At 41.8% G+C, this 18,990-nt stretch overlaps 1 protein-coding gene across 3 annotated transcripts in view; it reads left to right on the top strand.

Moving 5' to 3' along the window:
• The first annotated feature begins 1,386 nt into the window (after window positions 1-1,386).
• Window positions 1,387-18,990, top strand: part of HSF2 (heat shock transcription factor 2) — a 26,903-nt gene continuing 9,299 nt past the window's right edge. For all 3 annotated transcript variants that reach the window (XM_019537975.1, XM_019537977.1, XM_019537976.1), the window contains exons 1-5: window positions 1,387-1,608; window positions 13,020-13,128; window positions 13,312-13,439; window positions 15,431-15,555; window positions 16,531-16,606. In XM_019537975.1, the coding sequence (XP_019393520.1) occupies window positions 1,402-1,608; window positions 13,020-13,128; window positions 13,312-13,439; window positions 15,431-15,555; window positions 16,531-16,606 (645 nt within the window). In that variant the 5' untranslated portion in view covers window positions 1,387-1,401. The remainder of the gene's footprint in view (window positions 1,609-13,019; window positions 13,129-13,311; window positions 13,440-15,430; window positions 15,556-16,530; window positions 16,607-18,990) is intronic.

Here is an 18,990-nt window from a genome sequence, read left to right on the forward strand (position 1 = left end):
GGCCTATTTGATGTCCCAAAAGCTAAGCCTATTTGATGTGTGACACACAAGACCTGGGCAAGCTGGACCTGTGGTCTGATCCTGTAAATGGCAATTCTTACAAACTTACAACCTCCTCCTGGGCTCCCAGCTAACTAATGGGAAATGCATGTTATTTTTAAATCATGACAGGTCTGGGGAAGGCTCATTTCTTCTAAAGCAGCATTTCTCAACCCATGGGTTGTGACCCAAAAGTGGATCGTGAGATTATATGGAAGAGTTACTAACAGACTTTAAAAATGGGATCCAGAAACTTAAAAAATGGATTCTCCTTTAGAGGAGAAAAATGTGGAAAATTGTTTTTTCCCTTGCAGGTTGGCAGAGTTGCATCCTAAAAGAGGCTGCTTGAGGCCCCCTATGCCTCACACACTGGGAGTCTGGGGCACTGGGTTAGGACTGGCCATTGATGTTTACAAATGGATCCCGGTACAAAAAGGCTGAGAACTGCTGCTCAAGAGCAAAGCACGAGTATGTTTTTGCTGTGCCCACTGTTTGAAAGAAAGAAAAGGTAGTTGAAGAACAACTCCTCCACCTCCTTGTACAGGCTTTCAGAAGCCCGCAAAAGGAAGTCAGCTGAGCTTGGCACTAATTCTTTTTTCGTCAAACATTAATGTTCAAGTGGGTGAGAGAGAGAGATCTTTACTTAGTGGCAAGTGCTGGAAAGGGGGGAAGGCGAGCACGTCCCTGTTTGTGGCAGAGGCGAGCTTCCCTGTCTCACTTTGTCCTACGAGATGACTAGAATAAAGGCAGAATTATTCTAGTCCATTTTTTTTAGTAAGGGAAAAAAGGTGTCCTCCCACCCCAGCAAGATAGGTCTGGGCCTGGTCACCTCCTTACTAAAATAATTCTTCCAGTTTCCTGAACCTATTCCAGTGGTGCTCGGCCTGGTTAGCCTCCCCCCCTCCCCCTGGTTACACTCAGGGAAGCCCTGGGGGAGACGGCAGCTTCATTTTTCCCGTCATTTGAGCATAGGACCATGTTTCATTGCAACCCATTTTACTTGAAGACCTGCAGCTGCTCCTGTTCCCGCGCCCCTCCCACAGCAGCAAGGCGGGGCAGCCCCATCAGCCTCAAGCTCTGCCCCGCCCCCTCTGCTGCTGCTGCTCCCTCATTCGCTCCTGGCAGAGAACTGCTCCGGGTTGGCTGATGAGGCGGCCTCCTCATTTCCATAGAACGTCGGGTGGGGGAGGGGGGAGAACAAGGAGAGTTCGCAGCACAGCCCACAGGCTCGGACGTTGGGCGCGTGCGCGCCGGCTCAGCGTGGAAGACGCCAGGGTGGGGCGCGCGGATGCCTGACGTCAAGTGCGGGGAGGTGGGGGGTGGAGTAAAGCCTGCGCAGGGAGGAGGTGGGCGCTGGTGCGCATGCGGCGGCGGCGGCGACGGCGACGGCGGCAGGTGCGCATGCGTGCAGCGCGGTCCGGCGGGTTGGGAGCGACAATGAAGCAGCAGCCGTCGGCGCCGCCTCCGCCGCCGTCGCCCGCCGCCAGCGCGGGGGTCCCGGCCTTCCTCAGCAAGCTGTGGGCGCTGGTCGGGGAGGCCCCCAGCAACCAGCTCATCACGTGGAGCCAGGTAACCCCTCCCCCCACGCGCCTCCGGGGGGCGCGAGCGGAGCCCCCTCCCCCTCGGAGCGCCCCCTCCTCCCTCCGGCAGTGACGGAGCCGCCGAGTGGCCACGCCCCCTTCGGGGATGTCTCCCGCCTGCCGCCATCTTGTTCCCGCCCCCTCGGGCCGGGGCGGGGGCCTGAGCGAGTGTGGGAGGGGGCTGTGCTTGAGCCTTCTGCACCACCCACTGGTCGCTCACACACGGGCATACCACGCAGGAGTGCGCATGCCCCGACGTGCATAGGGGTATGTGTATCCCAACGTGCACTTGGGGTGTGCAAACCTAGGTGGCCTGCTGCACCCACTCACTTGCACACCAGATGTAGCACCTCTGTATCAGGTTTCTGTCCAGCGTTCATTTGAATGTATGGGAGGAGACATCTGGGCCAACACACACAGGCTCATGCTCGCTTTTTCTTTTTTTTTTATTCATTAATTTGAACATGTGGGAGAGCCTGCCCACACCCCCCCCACACACTCACATAGGTGCACATGCTTGCTCTTTCTTTCTTTCATTTATTACCAGCTTTCATTTGAATGTGCGGCAGGGTAGGCCCTGGCACATGTTGCCATGTATTGCACAATTCGCTGGTGAAACAGACCAGACATAGCTGCAAAGTAATAATCACAGGACAGAAATGACTCTTTAGCTTTAAAGCGAGGCAGCCAACTGCAAAGTTAGTGCTTGAGAATGTGTTCCAACTCTAGCTGGTTTCATTCACACTTATGCACTTGTAGTCAATTGCTACATGCTTTAATTTGAGTGTGTAGGAGGGTCTGCCCACACCAACACATGCACACTCGCTTTCACTTGCTTTTTCTCTCTCATTCACTGCCAGCTGTAATCTGAATGTGTGGTAGGGCACATATGCGCAGGCCCCTAACACATTACATGTATCATGCAATAAATGTAGACCCAACACGCCTGCAAAGTAATTATCACATGATAGAAATGAATGTGTTTGGCTGTAAAGAGAAGAGAGGCAGCCAACGGTAAAGTTAGTGCATGAGTATGTGTAGCAACTCCGTAGCTGGTTTCTATCCCAGTTTAATTTGAACATGAGGCAGGGCACTCTCACTCACGCACTTATACTCTACCTACTTTGATACAAATGTGTGGGAGGGCCCACCCTGCCCCATCCCATCCTGCCTACCCACACCAACACATACATGCATACACACATGTGCTCACTTTCACTCACGCTTGCTCTTTCTCATTCATTACTAGCTTTAATTAAATGAGTGGCAGGGCACATATGCACAGGCCCCTGGCACGTATTGCATATATCATGCAATTCACTGGTGAAACGCATAATAAATGTAGGCCAGATACTGCAAAGTAATAATCTCAGGACAGAAATGACTATTTGGCTATAAAGAGAGGCAACCATCTGCAAAGTTAGTGCTTGAGCATGTGTAGCAACTGTAGCTGGTTTTTATCCAAATTTAATTTGAACATGAGGCAGGCCATTTATGCTTGTGCACTTGTACTCATTTGTTACCCGCTTTAATTTGAACATGTGTTAGGGTAGGGAATGCCTGTATATTCATTCTCTAGCATCTGTTGTGTGGTTGCCCTACCTCCCGAGTCATCTTTCTTGGCAGTGGCTGGATGAAGCAGGCATGGATAGTCTGTCAAGGCAACAGTGAAGTATTGTGCTCCTGCTTCTGGTCTTTCCTAGTCTCTGAGGTCAGTACCTCACCTGACTTTGCCATAACAATTGGTCAAAGCCACCCTGCCAGTCTGGCTTTATTACCCTAATGGTTTAATGCCATGTTTCAGCATCTGTGGCAGCCTGGGCTGCCTCAAGGTCCTTTGCAGGGTGCCAGGCTATGTTGGTACTGGTAGGTGTAAAAACACGATTCACAAGTAAATGCAGAAATTTCAATCAGGAATCCCAGTGTTAAAATGATTCTGCCCATCTGTGGGCTTTTTGGGTTCTTTGCAACAGAAGAACACTTCCTGTATTTTTCCATAGTCAAAAATGAGTGAAAACTAAGCATTGGCATTATCCCTGGGATACCTTGAGTCTAAACAGGAGGTACCTGGAGTCTGAAAGGTTTAGAAACACTGCTTTAATGGCAGATGGTTTATGTTCAGGGGTGACCACTTGGAACAGGTCTTCTTGCACAGTGGACGTGCTGGGGTTGATGGAATGAAAAGGATGGCCTGTTTCAGGAATATGCATGAGTCTGTGGCTCCTACTGTAAAGCATTTCAGCTATTCTAGAGGGAGGGAGGAGCAACTGTATTCTTAGCTATTAGGCTTTATAAAAATGTTTTATATTTGTATGGCATTTCTAATATGTAGGGCGTGGGTTACTTTAAAAGGTGGGTAGATATTTCCATTTATGGTATACTAACTCATAGAGTACCTACCAGTCATGTAAGCAGGTACATATTTGCTTAACTCAAATTACTCCACCTATATTTGAGGGACTACTCACATTTAAGTCCTTGAAAGATGAGAGTACAGTTGATTTTTTCTGTGGTTACAGTGCATCAGGAGTAGGTCTAAATGAATACACCCTTTTCAGTGCCTGAACAAAAAAGAATAGTACAGGTCAACATGAAGTAAAAGATTTATTGTGTTCCTCACAAATTTCTTTTCATATTGAACCAATGCGTGATATCTGTTCCATGTATTCTTTGAACAATAGAAAAAAAGTGACAGTAAAAAACTAGACTTAACTACCATTCACAAAACTAACTGTTGAGCCTGAGATATGGTAGCCTCAAGTTCATATCCATATTCTGCCTGAGCAGACTTGAATCCTCCCTTGATGGAGCAGTGCCATAACTTCCACAGGCTATTCTGGGGTTGGGTGCTTTCAGCTGTGTTTATGGAAATTTGATATTCAACATGAGAGGGAGGGTATCTGTTTATTGTCTTCTGGCTTGGGCACTCGCCTGGAAAATGATGGAGACTTTGGTTCAGATTCTTGTCCTGAATCGGGCAGATTTGTGTCCCGACCATTTGGTGTATGTCTCTTAATACTTACAGTTGGATCTTTCTGTTTTGTATAAAATACATAATAATTGGAGCAAGGACTGTAACCCCCAATGGTTCTATCTCCCAAGTGAATGCCTTTGCCCCTAGCCTAAAGAATCATTCTTGCTCTCTGCTGCAGTGAATAATAGTTTGTACAAAGTAGAACTGCTTCAGTGGGACAGAGTGAAAGTGACCCACTCTGAATGCCCTATAACAAGTTTAGCGCCAACAGTGCCAGTCTGCTTCCCTTTTCTGCTGAATCTGTTGCTCTGCTTTATGCACCCTACCCTATCTGCCACTTCTTTCCCTCCTCCTCCCCATTCTGCCACAGGTTTGTCACCCCTGCCCTATACCATAGTAGGTAGGTCACTTGCATGGTAGGTGAGTAGGAGTGCACTGATAAAAGATTTTCTTGGCCAATACCGATAGTCAATGATTAACCAACCCTATCGGCTGATGCCGATCCAATAACCTATATTTGTTAATAGTGCAAGGCATTTTTAAACTACTGACATTAAACCTTTTGTTTGTTTGTTTGTTTTGCATTTATAATGTACACACGCATTCCCCCTGCCTGCTTTGGCCCTCACTGTCTCTGGCTCAGTGCTGGCTGGCCCTGCACAGCTGACCTCCTGCAGCCACCGTGGAAAAGCTGCTTTTGCAAAGGTTCCCAGTACGTGATGGTGCAGACTATCCCTCATGCGGTGCCTTGCCCTGCCCATGAGCCCGTGTCTCTGTGACAGCCCCAGCACTCGGGCCCCTGCTGCACGTGTGCATTGCCATGGCAGTGGCAGCAGGACCTGGTAATGGTCCCTTTGTTGCTGAGCATGGAGCCCTGTGACTGCTCCCACTGCTTGCCGGGACCTGTAGTCTGCCGTGGGCTTGGGTTGGTGTTAGGGCACAGGGACTAAAGTACACTCACCAGGGTGCTTTGGGCATGCGGGCATAATTATCACCTACAATAACAACAACAAAGACTATAGCTGATGACATCATTTTTCTTTTTATCAGTGCCAATCCAATAGCTAATCAATATATCAGTGTACCCCGAGGGGTGAGAAGTGGGTTTAAGTTCTCTCAAGTACAAGAGGGGTTTGTAGCTGGGTCTTGAATCCTAGGCAAATATCTTGGGCTTTAGAATATAACATGACTTCTCCCATTATGTTTTGTGAGTCTGTTTTGGAAAAAAATTACCATTTTAGGCTCAAACTTTCAATTGGGTCAAACAAACACATTTGCAGCAGATAAAATATTGATCATAAAAGAATTTGCCCAAGTTTAATCAGAATTTTAGGTAGGTATAAAATTCAGGTCCTTTCACACAATCTGATTCCCTTTCATACTGCTTTCTTCTTTGATGTCAAAGTGCAGTGTATTAAAGACGATATTTAATTTGCACTGTCTTATTATGAAATAATATATTTTAAGAAAACCTTTCAATGGAAAAATAACCTTTTTCAAGAAGCTGTCATATATTAATTTTTCCATGTAATTAAGCAATGCCTTTCTTTTGATAGAAGGTATTTTAAGTGTTCTGTTCCCTATATTTTCCATTTCAAAAATGCTAGACCAAATATCAGGCAGATATTTTAAATGATCTGGGTACTGCTTAGAAATCTTTCGGTGCTGCTTTACACGAAGCTGTTCTTCTAGTTCTGTTAGTTATGCATGCATGCCCTTTCTGTAAAGCAGTGAGATGACAGCTTTCACTTAGACGTGAGATCTGTTTGTAGAAAAATACTGTAGACAGTGATTCAGCTATATTTTTAATATGCTTTTTTCTTAAACATTTCTTACTAAATATTTAGCTACTCCTATTAATTGAATCACTCATAATTCTTTTAAAGAGAAACAGGAGTCCAAGAGGTCCAACCCAAGCTAAATTAAGCATTGCTTTGCTTTTTAATAGTCTTTCTTTTGCCTTTTGAATAATGTCTCTAAAGACTTTATTTGAATGTTCAACGTTTTCTAGCTTTTGGGTATTTTAGGGCTTGTAATTGCAACTTAATTGCTTTTTTGACACCTGAAATTTGTTAGACCCTTTATCTAGGAGGATTCCAAATGCCTTAACAGCCAATCTCTACATTCTTGGTTTCCAGCCTTGGGCTGTGACCCAAATTAGGGTCGTGAAGGGCCTGCCCACACACATACTCACGCGCACAACCTGTGAGCAGCAGGTGGGCGGGGCCACCGCACACAAAGTGGGCAATGGCAGCGCCCTCGCTGCCACAGCTTCCAGCAACCCCTGTGGCACGAGCTTGGGAGGTACTGTTGGTGGCCAATTTAGGGTGTCAGCAAAAAAAGGTTGGGAACCACTACTCTGCACCATTGAGTGGAAGACTTCCATCTCAGGTGGATGCATAGCAGCTGTTTTGAGTTAACTGTACATTAATGTCTCACTTATTTGAAACTCCAGGACAGTTTGTGAAGGCAGAAATTAATAGTCAAAATTGAAAAGCAACCAGAACTGTTGTTTAAACGGTTTTACTTTTTCAAAGCCCAAAAAAGTCTTTGGGACTTTTATTTATTGAGCCTTAGTCTTTAAATTATTACAGCAGTAACATTTATTTTGAATTGCAGTAAATAAATATTCCCCTTAATGCAGCAGTAGAAGAAACTACAGTAAAAACTCTGTTATCTGGCATCCATGGGAAATTTGGGGGGGAGGGGGGTCCTGGTTAATCAAATATGCCGGTTATCTGAGAGTTATACTTTTGGTTTTGCTTTTGTCCTCTGCTTGTTGATGGAGTATTGGTAGCCATAGTTGCAGGATGGGTGAAATATTCAAGGATAAAGTCACGATACAGCAAAAGCATGACACGGTCACAATGGCAGATGTTTACAGTTGAGACTGCCGAGTGGTGTTGCTAGCAGCAGCGTCCTGAAGCTTCCATAAACGACAGATCTATGAGAAGCGCGCGGCAAGATGCCGGATGGCTATCAGAACTTTTCCGGATATGTGAAGGAAGATTTGTATTGCCGTCTGTGACATGCCGATTAATAGAGCAATCCCGTATGGTAAAGTGCTGGATAACACAGCCTTTACTGTATATACTTTTTAAACAGAATTCATCACTTAGGATTCTAACGCTTTCCATTGATACAGTATAGGAACAGTGATTTATAGACAAATGTTGCCACAATTTTTTCAAGATGTTAAAATCTTGTGTAGTGTAGACTACTTTTGATGTTAAAACTTAAGTTGAAAATCTGGGCTGCTTGTACATTTTTCATTAGTATGCTGTGAACTACAACTGCCAATAGTTCACTGAAGTATGTGCAAGAAGTGGCTTGCTGACTTTAATGGAAACTACCCTACAACTGTGAATTAACATCAGGACTTCAGAAATTTATTTAAGTATTAATTGCATCCACTGTAGTAAACCACCATCCTCCTTCATACCTGTCAGCTTTAACTGCTTCCTTCATGATTAGTCTCTTTAGTTCACCAATTACATTTTCTTCTCTTCCTCTCCCTGCCCCCAACAACACATATACTTTTTGGCCATTCTGTCTGTGTCATCCCTGTGGTCTGCTCTTGACTATGCAGGTCCTTAGGCACCATTCCAGCTCTGGATCACTGGCTAAGATTACTTTGTCATGTCCTAAGCTTGGCTGGCTAACTTCTAAGCCCCTAGGGGTAATGCCAGCAAGGGTACTGCTGCATCATGTGGGCATGCTAGCACACTCCCACATACTGCAATGCATGCCAATGCAGGCATGGGCCTGAGCTCAGCCCCTGTCCCATCCCGTGTATTCCCTCCAGCCACAGCATCATTTGGACACAATGCCCCTGACACACAGAGCCCAACTTTTCCTCCTGCCCCAGGCAGAGCCCCAGACTTACACTCAGCAACCTGTGCTGCTGCAGTGTCCTGCCTGCTGGGGTGAAGGCAGGAAGCAGTAGCCAGAAGAGGAAGGGGAGAGCCTGGAGATTTCAGCTGCTATTACAGCCAGAGCTATGGGTGGGGGGGCATATACTAATCACCTGTGGGCTGCATGCCCACTGGCCACCAGCTGGACACCCGTGCCCTGAACTCTAGCCCTACATCTCCTCAAATGGTGAACTGTTTGTTGGTTCATCTGATGCAGATTCTATTCTAAGAAGCCATGTATGATTCATCGGAGCAAGGCTGTTTGCCAGGAATGTTCAAATGATGCTCCCAGTTTTCCCTTTTAAATTTGGAGGATTACTTTGAAGGCTTTTTTGGGAGGAGAGGCAGGTGAGACTCCCAGTCTGTCTGAAGAGGATTACAGGTTGATGGAATGCCATCATTGGCACGTATCAAGGATGGTGGCCTACATACTAAGTTTAAGGTAAACTGACTGGATGCAAAGGCAAACTAATCGGATGTACCCAGTCATTTGAAATTACCCTGGATCATAGAGAAGTAGGGCTGGAAGGGACCTCACAAGATCATCTACTGTAGCCTCTTCCTCAAGGCTGAGATGGTTTAATCCGAGATGATCCTGCCAAGTGTCTGTTCATGCTGCCTTTTGAGGTAGCCTGTTCTAAACTTGCTAAGGGTGACTGAATCAAAATCATTTATGAAGATTTTGGACCGAAAACAGATCCCTCAGGAACTTAGGTTGCTAGCTACTCCCAGCTCAACGTTAATGACTGCTCCTTGAGCATGATGATCCAGCCAGTTATTTACAGTAATTCTGTCTTGTCTATATATCCTTAACTAATTATGGATGTCCTGGGAGATGTTGTCAAAAGCCTTGCCATAGTCAAAGTATATCACATCCACTGCTCATCATTCATCCACATAATCTGTTTTTTTAATCATGGAAGGAAATCATGTTGTTCAGGAGTGACTTGCTCATGATGAATCCATGCTTGCATTTAGAAGAGCACAAGGATTGGCAGTGAGGAGCACAGCCCGGCTCAGCCCCCTCCAGGAAGATCCTGGCATAGTCTTGGCCTCAGCCTGCCCTCCACCACTTGCACATCCAGGGGGCGCACACAGCAGCGGGAGCCCCGGCTGCCCCAGCCTGAGTCTCACTCCCTCCCTCGCCACAGAGGCCTCTATCTGCCCCTTCCTGTCCCCCTCCCCTTCCACCACAGCACACAGCTGGATGCAGCTCTTCAAGCTGCTGGGCTGTGTATTGGAAATCAAATCGATATTGGCCCCAAAAATCTCTGTCAGTGCACTCCTACTTTTTTTGCCTTTTATGTCCCTGGCCACTTGCATCTCAAACTGCTAGTGGCCTGGGACTCTCATTTTCTTCCTGCATGCCTATATGATACTTTTGTACCCTTTTTTATGGCCAGGCTTCCACCTTTTATACGATTTTTTTCTGAGTTTTGGCTCATTGGAGAGACCCCTGTCTAGCCAGGCTGGCCTCCTGTTACGCTTTCCATTCTCCCATCGCATCAGGACAAGGGTGGGTTTGATTTAAATCAAATTGATTTAAATCACTGGTCAGGAAGCCTTGATTTAATCATTGTTTTCTACAAATGGTGTATTTTTGTTGTTTGATATAACCTTAATACATATTAGTTAGAACTCAAAAATAGATGTAGATTTTATTTTTAGAAGGTACACTTTATACATTTTAAAGCAATGATTTATTTTGATATATTTTTCAAATCTATTTTTCAGGCATTTTAAATTTGCAGTTATATCACAAAACTGAATTATGAAATTTAAGTTGTTTTATTTAAAACAACAAGATGATGTATTTTGGATATTTTCCTTCAACAACAAGTATAATTGTTTTAACACAACAAGCATGCGTATTTTTGAATTTACATAACTAAAAGTTAAGAAATGTGTTTTTAACAAAAATTTAATAAATTATTTCAGCCAGGTCAATATGAGAAACTTAAAATACTGGGTTATGTAGCAAACTCAGTATTCACCTTCCTCTGCCTGTTTATTCATAGATTGCAAAAGAAAGACGAGTTTTCCTGCTTTTTCAGATCCCAAGTGATTTCTCAACTTAGAGTGAATTAGTCCAAAGGAACAAAATCTTCTTTCTATACCTGCAGAAGAAGCTACTGCTGCTAAAAGCTGGATTATCACTTTAATAGTCTCTGGATCCAGGTGCTTAAGTAACTTCCATCAGTTCCTTGGTGTGACTTTCTTTAAAACCTCATTAGCAAACATATATTTCTTGAATGCTTCACCCTTAGCCCTGAAATGTATTGTAGTTGGTATTACAGAGGGATGATTGCTGGATGCCCATGTCATAGCCAACTCCTCTTCTTCAGCAGTTAAGGATTGACCCTAGTACCCAGTATTGAGAATATTGGCAAGAAAATGAACCGGAGATGGTGCTTGATCCATTGGATTTTTAATGCCTGTAATTTAACTTTGTCTTTGCTTATTTCTCTTTTCACGGTCTCACTCAGTTCCTTACAATTTTCAACATCATCGGCGATAAAACAGCGATTTCCCTGCACTTCGTTCATAGCTACAGAAATAGGCTTCAGAATAGTCAGCGTACGTTCTACATTTCTTTTTTAGCCCAAAGTTGAGAACTTTGGCTATGACAGTTCCATCTATTTGTCACAATTTTGTTCACAAATTGTCATCAGATTAGGGCAGTTCTCAGTATATCACTCAAACAATTCCACTACTGAGTTCCATCTCACGTCTTGTGGGAGAATTAGTTTGGTTCCCCCTGCTTTCTTCAGAGCAGTTGCTGCAAAGTGGTTGTTAGGAGAAATACTTTGCAATTTCAACAACATCAGCCTTTATTTCTGGAGCACTGAAGTCTTTGGCTAAGAGGTGCATCAAATGAGTGCTGCAGCCATATGTTATTAGCTTGGTGCTTTCTTCAGCTTCTAGATTTTTTTTTCTCACTGATACATTTACAGCATTGTCTCTGACAAAGCTGCAGACTTTTAATTTTTCTTCACAGTTATAGCTTTTCCTGCTGCTACTTGTATGTATTCTGCTGTGTGCACATTTCCTGATGTATCAGCTTGTTTCTGTAAGGTAGACAGTCCCTTCTGTTGTCACACAAGCACATATAACTGAATCATTGTGAACATTGCTCCACACATCAAGGCTCAAGTTAACTATGTTTACCCAGCTCAGGTTAACTATGTTTACCCCTAGACTTTTTGCACACTGTTCAATTTCATTCTTAGTCTATCTAGCAATATTATCTCATATAACATATAATTAGAAGTTACAATCCCTATTCTATAATGATATATTTGAGCTTTAACATATCTTAAATTAAAACTATATATAGGAGGGGGGTTAAAAGCATTAAAATAAAGAAGTTAAATATAAAAAAGGCTTTAAATTTAAAAAAATCCTTTTTTTTAATTGTTGATTTTTATCCAGCCGTGCTCCTCTGCCTTTTAAAAGGATCTTAGAGTACTGCCAGCTGTCCTGGATTCCTTTACCCCTCAGACTTGCATCCCCAGGAATCCTGCCCATCAGCTGTATGAGTTTGCTCAAGTTGGCTTTTCTGAAGTCCAGTGTCTTTATTCTGCTGCTCTCCTTCCTTCCTCCCCTGAGGATCTTGAACTGTATCATTTCATGGTCATTGTCATTCAGGTTGCCTTCCAACTTCACATTCACAACTAGTTCCTCCCTGTTTACAAGCAGTAACTTAAAGCTTCCCCCCTTATTGGCCTCTCTAACCATCTGTATCAAAAAGTTATTCCCAACACACTCCAAGATTTGGATGATTGCATGCCTTACTGTAGAGGCTGAAAGGCTGGGACACTGGTGAGAAGTTCAGTGTCACACCCAGCTGTCTGTCACACCCAGCTGTTTGGAAATGAGGGTGTATAGAGTCATATCAAAATGCTGTCTCTAAACTCTGCTTGACAGCTCCATATACCATACCAGCTGACAGCTATCTGATGAATTTTAAGTTCTTACACTATTGTAATAGCTATAAGGAAAAAGGAACTTGCTCTTCTTGCTTTGCAGAATCATATGGCTACTGTGAGTAAGAGGATCCCTAGTATTTATTTCCTGAGCTTTCCCCAACAAATATACGAGGGTGACGGAATTGTATACATTTTTATAACAGAAATACAGCTTTCAGTTTAACTGGAAAAGTATAACAATTTTGCTAATTTGCTCTCCTGCTGCTTGAAAAAGTTGTGAGCAATCGCACAGCTGTAGAACTATAAATATGCAAGTAGTTGTCCGTTTTTATGAATTGCATGCTCCAAAAGCTCTTTCCAACTGCAATGCCTGATGTATTTTTTTTTTCCTAATGAAAGCTTAAAAGCTACAGAAAATTGATAGGTTAATCCCTACAGTCAGCAAAGAAAGATTCCTATTGGTTACTGTTTTGGGGGGGGGCGGGGTTTCGAACCCAGTATATGATTAAGTAAATGATTACCTAGGCTTATGTAACTTCATTTAATAGAATTAAAAACCTAAATGCTCATGTTTTCTTTCTAGAATGGCCAGAGTTTTCTGGTATTGGACGAACAAAGATTTGCAAAGGAGATCCTTCCCAAGTACTTTAAGCACAACAACATGGCAAGCTTTGTGAGACAGCTAAACATGTGTAAGTTTCCCCGCATTCTTTCTCTTTGCATGTAGTTCTTAAAGGACTAATAGTACCTAAAAGCAGCATAAAATTTTTTCACCTGGCCTTCAAAAACTGGGGAAAAGAATGGGCAAATGTATGGAAGCAGGATATTTGTAAATTTCATAGTGTTGCTTTTCTCATAGTAAACTTTATTTTCAGATGGTTTTCGCAAAGTTGTTCATGTTGATTCTGGCATTGTGAAGTTGGAACGGGATGGCCCAGTAGAGTTCCAGCATCCATATTTTAAGCAAGGCCGGGAGGACTTGTTGGAACACATTAAAAGAAAGGTGAGTGAAAAACCAAAAATGACCTATGGAGTATGATTTCCTTCTGTTGCCTACATATATGAATGGGTAGGAATGCAGATGGAGAAGCCTGCAGTCACAGAGGAATTTTCGGTCTTACTGCAAAAAGAAGATAAAGTGAATTGTGTTGTTTCAAGGGCCCCACTTCGTGTGTGTGATATCATTCTGAATTGTAGTCACCTTCCTGTTCTGTGTTAAAATGTTGAGGATAATCCAATTCACTGTTGCCATTGCTCTCATTTTATTCTAACGAATGACAAAAAAGGGGGAGAAAATCGCAAAGGAGATCTGTGCTTAATTTGCATGCAGTACTGTAATGAGTATTCCAAGTACAAAGCATACTTACTTGTACTTTGACTGTGCATACAAATTCAGTACACAGTTCACATTCTAGTTATTAAAAGCACTCCTTGTAGAACTTTTTTTGAAGATGAGAGACAATAAATGCATCAGTATTAGTTAATTTGCTAAATGTTACTTGAAATGTACCCAGTAATAATGGTGATGAAGGCTACATCTGAACCTGTATAGAGTAGAATAGAATGATTTAAAAAAAAAAAAAACTTTTGGGGTTTTTATGTAACTTTCTTAGATGAAAACAAATTAAACATATTTTATGCATACATTCTTAATGTTAATTTGCCAAAAAATTTCTCTTGCCACTGTGTCATGAGAAGTAAACACGCATTCAACCTAAGCACACATGCAACTCTGTTCAGTGATTTTAAATACAAATCTTCAGTGAGTGATCTGTGAAGCTGCTAACCAAAATCATTTATTAGTTGTTTTAGAATCTTCACAGTCTGCTCTGTGTTCCTACCCTCAGTCTTGTAGGTTCCGTAAAGGTACAGCTTGGGTACAATTACATTAGTTTTAGTTCTGACAGGTTTTTTTTTACTGGTAATGTAAGTGATCAAAAACCAAGGAATAAAGAGAAATATTTCTTTATTTCCCTGTTTGTTTACTTTGTATTTGGTATGCTAGCCACTGTTTCTCCCTCAAGGATTTCCTGAAAGAGATTGAAAAACTTCACGTACCCATGCCTTGCGTCCACCTGGAAGTAAAATGGCTTGTGTATTTTTTTTACTTTTGTTTGTTAGCATTTGTCTGTCCTGTCTACTTAGATATGAATCCTTGCAGGGCAAACTGTTTCTACTCTCCACAGTGCCAACAACCTGAATGGGCCCCAGGCATACACAGAATGCGGTGACTTGGTGGCAGCCTCTAAGTACATAAGGGGTGTGCATTAGGATCTGAGGGAACGCCTGTTCACCAGAGCACCCCAAGGGATGACAAGGTCCAATGGTCACAAACTTCTGCAAGACCATTTTAGGCTGGACTTAAAGAAAAATGTCTTTACAGTCTGTGCCCCCAAGGCCTGGAACAGACTTCTCCCAGAGGTGGTGCAGTCACCTACTCTGGGCACTTTTAAGAAACATTTGGATGCTTACCTTGCTGGAATCTTTTGACCCCAACTGACTTCCTGCCCCTTGGGCAGGGGGCTGGACCCAGTGATCTTATGAGGTCCCTTCCAGCCCTAATGTCTATGAATACATGTCTATTACTGCTGAAAAGCCATGCATACATTCCTCATCCCTGAAGACTTAAACTAAATTGTTGCATAGTAAAGTAATTCTCATAGTAATTCCTTTTTATCAGCTTGTTTTCATGTCTTCTAGATCTTGATATTTTTTTTAGCTGTTACACAAGACTGTTACTTACATGCACAGCTAGTGCTGTATTACATTCATAAAAAGATATTTAGTTCTGCTGGGGGGGGGGGTGTTTTACTGGAAGGCCATTATTTAAAAAGATACATATTGCCCTGCCAGTAGGAAATACTGTTTTCTAGTTCTGAACTTCAGCTAGTTTTATAAGTACTTATTTCTTTTCAACAATGAACACTGAAATAACACTTGGCAATCAATCTACATACTGTGTTAATAGATTTCCCTCCTCCCCCCACCTTAAAGGTTTCTTCTTCAAGACCTGAAGAAAACAAAATTCGCCAGGAGGATCTGTCCAAAATCATAAGCAGTGCTCAAAAAGTGCAAATCAAACAGGAGACTATTGAATCCAGACTCTCTGCCTTAAAGCGGTAAATATGACTATGCAAAGGAACTCAGTGCTAATATCAGATTATTCTAACAGCCAACAGGGCAAACCGACCAATTTCAAACCATGGGTAAAATACATTGGTGCCAGAGGTCCCTGCCGTTTTTTTGTCTTTGTAGAAAGAAAGCTATATTGTATAAAACTTGTCTTAACAAAAAGCATAGGTTTAATTTTTAAATATTTTCTCTTGGTGGTTTGGAAAGGCAAGTTTCACTGAGACAAGTTCATATAAAAATTCTGGTTACACGGCTTACTGGTCTCTTCCACTATATGAGTTGCTTGCTTAATTGCTGCTCCTGGACATCTGCTCAACTTTACAATTATTAAAGAGTTTGAAATTGTTCTGTGAGCTGAATTTTCAAACTTCTTGCTCAAAATAAAAATTTGGAACAGAGTGTTTATGAAGTCTCATATTCTGCATGTGGGGTTAATTGGTCCAGTTTGCAATGGAACCGGTTTGTGGTCTTCGGTTTTTTACTTTATTTCTAGCTTCCTATGGCATATCTCTGCTAAATATTTAAACACGGGTTACTTCATTCTGTAGTTGGTCTTTATTTTCATTTCCCAACTGTTCATAAATGTATTAAATGTGATCCACTAATATGAAAAAAATCATCTTAATCTAACTGGTTTTTTTTTTTCTTGAGTCCTAGGAGTACATTAGAGTTGAGATATTGTAGCATTACAGTTTAGAAGTTTTAGCTATCCCATATGCTCTTGCCAAATCTTTGCACTCAGTGCTCTTACTTATTTCTAAGTAAATTGAAAATACTAGGTTCCTGACATTGCCATGTTCTTGAATATTTTGTATTTTTATGCAGAGTTCAAAATGAATGTATTTAAAAAGATAGTGGTAAACATCATTGGTCCTAATTAAGGTTAGATGATGGAGTTTTACTGTTCTTCTAAAAAGGTCGATGTGAGACATTCACTAGTTTGTTGTTCACTTTTGAAACAGGGAAAATGAAAATCTTTGGAGAGAAGTAGCAGAACTGAGAGCAAAACACTTGCAGCAACAACAGGTTATTCGGAAGGTAAGGCCTCATTTGAGGTTCATGCAGATTCTTCCAGAAATACTGTAATGTGCACGAGCTTCTTTTGTTCTTACTCTTACTACTTCCATATTAGGCTGTGTGAAATCTAGCTTTCTTCAAAATTAATGAAACAACTCTTTCATCTATGTAAAATGAGCTGTAGCTCAGGCTGTGAAAATCTAAAGCAAAGAAAGATGCCATGGATATGTTTTTACCATGCTGCCTTTCCCTGGACAGAAGACTTTCCTCTCTTGGGGCAGTTCTGAATCGTCCCATTCTCATTTTAGAGAAAGCCCTACAGTGGCCCAGCCCAAACAGAATTTTTATATGGAGTACATTCTGCACTAGCAGCATTTGCCTTTTGCTTCCAAAAGCATGCTAGACTAGTATTTCTGGCCACTGATTACAAACTTACCAGAGGAACATGAATTCTACTGAAACTAAGATGCAATTAAAAACTTGAAATCAGCCATGTTTAGTACAAAGTTATCAAACAAAAAAACTGCATCACTCAAAAAAGTCCCCAGCTCTTAGAGATGGATCTTGTTTCTGCTTTTAGGGGAACAGCAGTAAATCTGTTGCTCCAGCATTTGTTCTGTCCCTCGCCAATCCATATATTTCTAATAGGTGTGAAATTAATAAAATAGATTAATATTAAAACAAGGCCTTGATTTCTTTCTTTGTTTTTTCCTGTAACACATCTGCTTATCAAGAAATAAAAGCAAGGCTAATTTAATTTGTACATGTTTACAAAAAATATTTTAAAAATGTAGAGCATGAATTTGAGCAAATATGGACTAGCCTTTATTACACCTTTTATTTTTGTAATAATTGCTGCTTTTATGGGAGTCAAAATATTCGCAGGAGTTTGGGGTTTTTTAAACACCAAACTTTTTTCCATGTGACATCTTTTATCCTTTGACTTGTAGTTGACAAGGGGTTTTTTTTTCTTTTGTATGTTTCTATTTTGCAAAGCTATTCTGATATTGACAAATGTATTAACTATACCTCAGCTTACAAGTTTCATGTGAAATTTGTAATTTAAAAAAAGGCTTTGTTAACTCATTCATTAGTAATATAAAGCATGTGCTTATGCATCTCCAAATAGTGTTACATCTATGGTGCATTTACCAATGGAAGCCATAGTAAAAGTCCCGTTTTGTTTTGGTTTTTTTTCTTATTTAGATACTGATAAGGATCTCATCTATACGATACTGGTTGCTGTTCTGACCATGTAAATTTATTGTAATCATTTAGCATTAAAATTCACTTCTGAACGTGTTTGCAAGATAAAACAGTTTAGCATTACTTGATAGAATATCTTGTGGGATCTTAGGTGGTTCATTGGAATTACGTTACTAATGTAGCACCACCCTAGCTTTATTCTGTTTAGGCCACAGGTAAAAATTACTTTCTGGACTATTTACATTTCTGTTTGCTTACTGCGTTGTTGTTCTGCAATCTGTGTAATAAAGGCTAGTACTGAAGTAGCAGAGTAGTTTCATATACATAGTTTGAGCAAATTACAGTTGTAAATGCTTGATTTAACAACTATAATTGATTTATCACGTTACACCCCTTATTTAACAATTGGTATTTTTAAAAACTTGTAATAAGCCTCATAGAGTTCAGTTACATGTCCTTCATGTACCACTGTCCTCTGTCAACGCATCATATACTCCCTGACTCTTGATTTCTACATCAACGTATCTTACTTTTCACCAACTGCATAAGTGCATGTTTTTAGTAAATTTTCATACAATTATATTTTCTAGCAGCTTATTCATTACAATACTTTTCTTTTTAGGAATTAACCAAATCACAGTTCTTCGGTATACACAGAATGGTTTGGTTCAAAAAGCTTCCTTCCTTTAGCATTTCCCATCTGAAAAGGCCTGTCTTCTTCCTTCCAGTCTTTACAAACATTATCTGGGAATATCTTAATTCTCTTTGCCCTATTTTCCTTTGATGACTTTGTATAAAGATGCTAGGCAAACTGTATATGATCAATACTACATCTAAGGTGTCAGATCCAGCCTATGGAGGGGCTGGACGTGTTCAAGTCAGCAGGTCCAGATACTCTCCACCCCAGGGTGTTGAGGGAGCTAGATAGGGTTATTGCAGAGCCCTTGGCACGGCTTTATGAGCGCTCATGGTGTTTGGGCCAGGTGCCAGATGACTGGAAGATAGCTAACATGGTCCCCATCTTCAAAAAAGGGAAAAGAGAGGACCTGGGCAACTGTAGGCCCATCAGTCTTACCTCTATCCTTGGGAAACTCTTTGAGAAGATCCTCAAGGAGCACATCTGTGATGGGCCAGCTTCAGGGATGATGCTCAAGGGCAACCAGCACCGTTTCATTAGGGGCAGGTCATGTCAGACCAAC

This window comes from Crocodylus porosus, unplaced genomic scaffold (assembly GCF_001723895.1).
Source record: "Crocodylus porosus isolate Cpor-Errol unplaced genomic scaffold, CroPor_comp1, whole genome shotgun sequence".
In the NCBI taxonomy this organism is placed as follows: domain Eukaryota; kingdom Metazoa; phylum Chordata; order Crocodylia; family Crocodylidae; genus Crocodylus; species Crocodylus porosus.